Source organism: Quercus suber, unplaced genomic scaffold (genome assembly GCF_002906115.3).
Source record: "Quercus suber isolate HL8 unplaced genomic scaffold, Cork oak 2.0 scaffold_382, whole genome shotgun sequence".
Taxonomy (NCBI): domain Eukaryota; kingdom Viridiplantae; phylum Streptophyta; class Magnoliopsida; order Fagales; family Fagaceae; genus Quercus; species Quercus suber.
In genome coordinates, this window is record NW_027069834.1 from 313590 (window position 1) to 316948 (window position 3359).

Genomic DNA, 3359 nt, shown 5'->3' on the forward strand with positions numbered 1-3359 from the left:
CAAGCTTAGATGAGGTTGACCACATGGGATGGGGTCACCATCCCCACAGTAATTTTATAATAAGTTAATAATTCCATATCTTTACTTAGAGTCAAACTGAGGGAGGTAACTGTCCAGTCAACACAATGCCTAGTCTGCCAGTGCTAAGGTCAAGGCGATGATGATGATGATGATGATACATTGCAATTTGTAAAATAAAACTCAAAGCCAAAGGCTAAAACATTGTTGTTATTAATGCAATGAGGCTAGAAGAAACCATAAAATGTCATAACTACCCCTTCTAAATGAGAAGAGCTGGTTTTTGGCTCTTCATTGCTAGAAAACTGTGCTATATGGGAAAAAATAAAATAAAATTTGATTGAATTTAATGGTATCTCCCTTTTCCTGATGGGTAAAAACTCATGAACAAAAAAGAGTGACAAAGCTTTTTTGGCTCAGAGTTCCAGTTTTGACATTTTTTCACTTCACTCAGTAACCATCTTTTTCTTACAGATGACATAAGTATTAGGTACTTTGTGCTGAAAGACAAGACTCCCAAAGCCAATGTAGGAGTGATAAATCAGCTGAAGTAGGTGGGTTCCTTGATTTTGTCTTACTTTTCAGTGGTTGAGCTCATTTCCTTCACTCTTTCTTTAGGTTGGTGTTTTCTGATTTGCATATCAGTTACTAAGCTGTTTTAGTATTTTTTATGGCCATTTGGGATGGATTTTTTTCTCCCTCTAAATACTGTTCATACTGTTGTTTTTAACTTCCCGTTTAGGTTGTTGGAAATGGGATTTGATTGGTTTGTTGTGGATGTCTTTCATGGCAGATATGTACAAGAATCAGTTGCAGGAACTTGCACAGAGAAGCTGTTTCAATCTACCTTCTTATGCCTGCTTCAGAGAAGGACCTGATCATGCACCAAGATTCAAAGCTTCTGTGAATTTCAATGGTGAGATCTTTGAAAGCCCAAGCTATTGCACCACATTAAGACAGGCAGAGCATGCAGCTGCTGAAGTAGCTCTCAGTGTCCTGTCCACAAGAGGCCCTGCAAGGTCTCTCACTGCAAGAGTTCTTGTAAGTTCCTGTGGTAATGTTAACATGCTCTCAATTCTAATTAGTATTCGGCGAGTTTTCTTGATTGTCTGGAGCAATATAGGCATTACCCATGTAACTCTTAATTTATTTTTCCTCATTTCCTCTATTGTGGATTACAATGAAGGATGAAACTGGAATATACAAGAACCTCCTTCAAGAAACTGCTCATAGAGCTGGACTGAACCTCCCTGTATATACCACAATAAGATCAGGTCCTGGCCATGTTCCAATTTTCACTTGTACTGTAGAGCTTGCAGGCATGAATTTCACTGGTGAGCCAGCCAAGACAAAGAAACAAGCTGAGAAGAATGCTGCAATAGCAGCTTGGTCTGCCCTGAAAAAATGTAAATATATTTTGATTCATTTCCATTAGTAGATTGTTTTTCATCTTCTAGTATTTGTATTTTAGCGTAATCAATGTACATTTCTGTGCAGTGCCAAACTTGGGTGCATGGACAAATAAAGAAGCAGTCACTCGTGAAGAACAGGATCAGGCAGTTGTGACAAGGTTTCTTTCAAATTTTAGACCAAAAGATGATTTCAAACAAGCAAGGAGGAGGGATCAGAACCAAGCAAAACGAAGAATGGTGAGGTCCCATAGAGACTTTAGTTGTGGTTCTTCATCCACATCTAGCAATCATCAAATACAGCATCAGCAGTGGAGGCTTTTGGATCTGTTACTTGACTCTGCCTCAGAAGGTTCATCACAAATTAAAAACTCCTTTGTGTCTCTTCTGCCTCCTCCCCCTCCTAGAACAGCTTCAAAGATCTTGCCACCAACTTCACCTAGAGACACTCCCTCTCCATACTCATCAAATAGGTCCATTCCAGTAAAAGTCAGGGGCAGATCACAAATTATAACACCTCCATTGGAAGAGCATCAAAGAGATGAGGAAGAGTGGCTTGGTGGGAAATCAGATGCAATCAAGAAGCCTATTGAAAAGGAAGGTCCAAGCAATTCAAGTTCAAATTTTGTCTATGGGGCTAGCTCAATATATAGGCAATTTTCTATGTCCAATACTGGGAAGGTGACCTCTTCAATGCTTGATAGGCCCATTCAACATGAACAAAGCCAAATCAGAATTCGGCCTTTTGGTTCAGCTCAAGACAAGGTACCTACAAATGCCCACATGGCTAGAACCATGTACACTGGAGGGTTCAATCCTCACAGGATAGCCCCAGCAGTTCAAATCAGATCAGTGATCCCAGTGTGTGCAGCACCACCGCCAATGAGACGCCAACAACCCTCAAACCCTCCAACAATGAAAGGAACTTCATCATCAACTTTAATTCCTTCTCCTTCTACGTCAATTGGAGAAGAGGTCTCATCAGCTAGCTCAAAGTTCAACAACAAGCCACAGTTATCCTCAACCTCAACTCAACTCAGTTCTGAGTTCAACAAGCTACAATTATTATGAGGTAAAAAAACAACATTATAATCTTATTATACAACCTAAGTTTAGCATTTTCTACCAGTTTTTACATCATGGGTTGTGTTCTCTTAAAACTTTTACTATTGACCCTTGAGAACTATAGTTTTTGTCTCTTGGGTCTATGGTGAAATTTTGTAAAAGATGATATAATTAAATATAATTTTCACCTTTGACATGTATTTACTGCCCAAAATAGACCCAGAGAGAGAGAGTGAGTGCAATAAATGAGATCTAGGGGAGTGGGTTGCAGAAGATAAGTAAGGAAGAGAAAGAGTTAGGGGGCAGCTGGCAGCTGGGGGTATCAATGAAGGCAGTCTGAAGAGGACGAACAGACAATTTCAGCGATAAACGCAAGCAATTAAGTTACCCTCAGAAATATTTAATGGTCCTGTCTTCACCATTAATGCTCCTCTTGCACATACACAGAGAAAAAGAGAGAGAAAGAGGGCCTCTCTTCCTCATCTTCTTCCTCTCATTTATTAGCCTCTTCTTTTATAATACTATTTTTTTTGGACTGGTTTTTGGTTTTTTCTCTCTCTCTCTCTCTCTCTCTCTCTCTCAAATTCATTTTTTAATGATTTTTCAATATTAAAATGTGACTACACATAGGGACTAGAGAGAAAAGTTTGGATTTTTCTTATTTTTTGAATGAAAAGTAGCCGTTATATATGTTAAGGGCTTGTGGGGGGTACTTCATATCCAAATGGGTCTTCTATGGTAAATTCAACTCTTAATGCAAATCCTAGCTGTCCAGTCCAATGAGAATTTGTAGCCATGGCCCGTTTCAAAAGGTTGACCTTCAAAAAGCTTTTCCACCGAGAAAAAGACTGATAAATCCTGATTATG

The 3359-nt window shown here is 39.1% G+C and overlaps 1 protein-coding gene across 3 annotated transcripts; it reads left to right on the top strand.

Moving 5' to 3' along the window:
• Positions 1–366: 366 nt before the first annotated feature.
• LOC111997074 (double-stranded RNA-binding protein 5) lies at positions 367–2692 on the top strand. 3 transcript variants are annotated; one of them, XM_024029127.2, is made up of 4 exons: positions 367–636; positions 812–1059; positions 1205–1424; positions 1516–2692. In XM_024029127.2, exons 2-4 carry the CDS (start codon positions 814–816, stop codon positions 2496–2498), a joined length of 1449 nt encoding a protein of 482 aa, XP_023884895.2. In that variant the 5' UTR covers positions 367–636; positions 812–813; the 3' UTR covers positions 2499–2692. The 3 variants fall into 3 exon arrangements, with proteins under 3 accessions (XP_023884895.2, XP_023884893.2, XP_023884892.2); XM_024029125.2 differs by having other exon boundaries at positions 367–572; XM_024029124.2 differs by lacking the exon at positions 367–636 and having other exon boundaries at positions 805–1059.
• The last annotated feature ends 667 nt before the right edge of the window (positions 2693–3359 follow it).

Excerpts from the sequence above, each read along its gene's own strand:
- LOC111997074 (XM_024029124.2), top strand. The coding sequence starts at position 805 with ATGGCAGATATGTACAAGAATCAGTTGCAGGAACTTGCACAGAGAAGC. Across the intron at positions 1,060-1,204 it reads CTCTCACTGCAAGAGTTCTT|GATGAAACTGGAATATACAA; the intron begins GTAAGTTCCTGT and ends ATTACAATGAAG. Across the intron at positions 1,425-1,515 it reads TTGGTCTGCCCTGAAAAAAT|TGCCAAACTTGGGTGCATGG; the intron begins GTAAATATATTT and ends ATTTCTGTGCAG.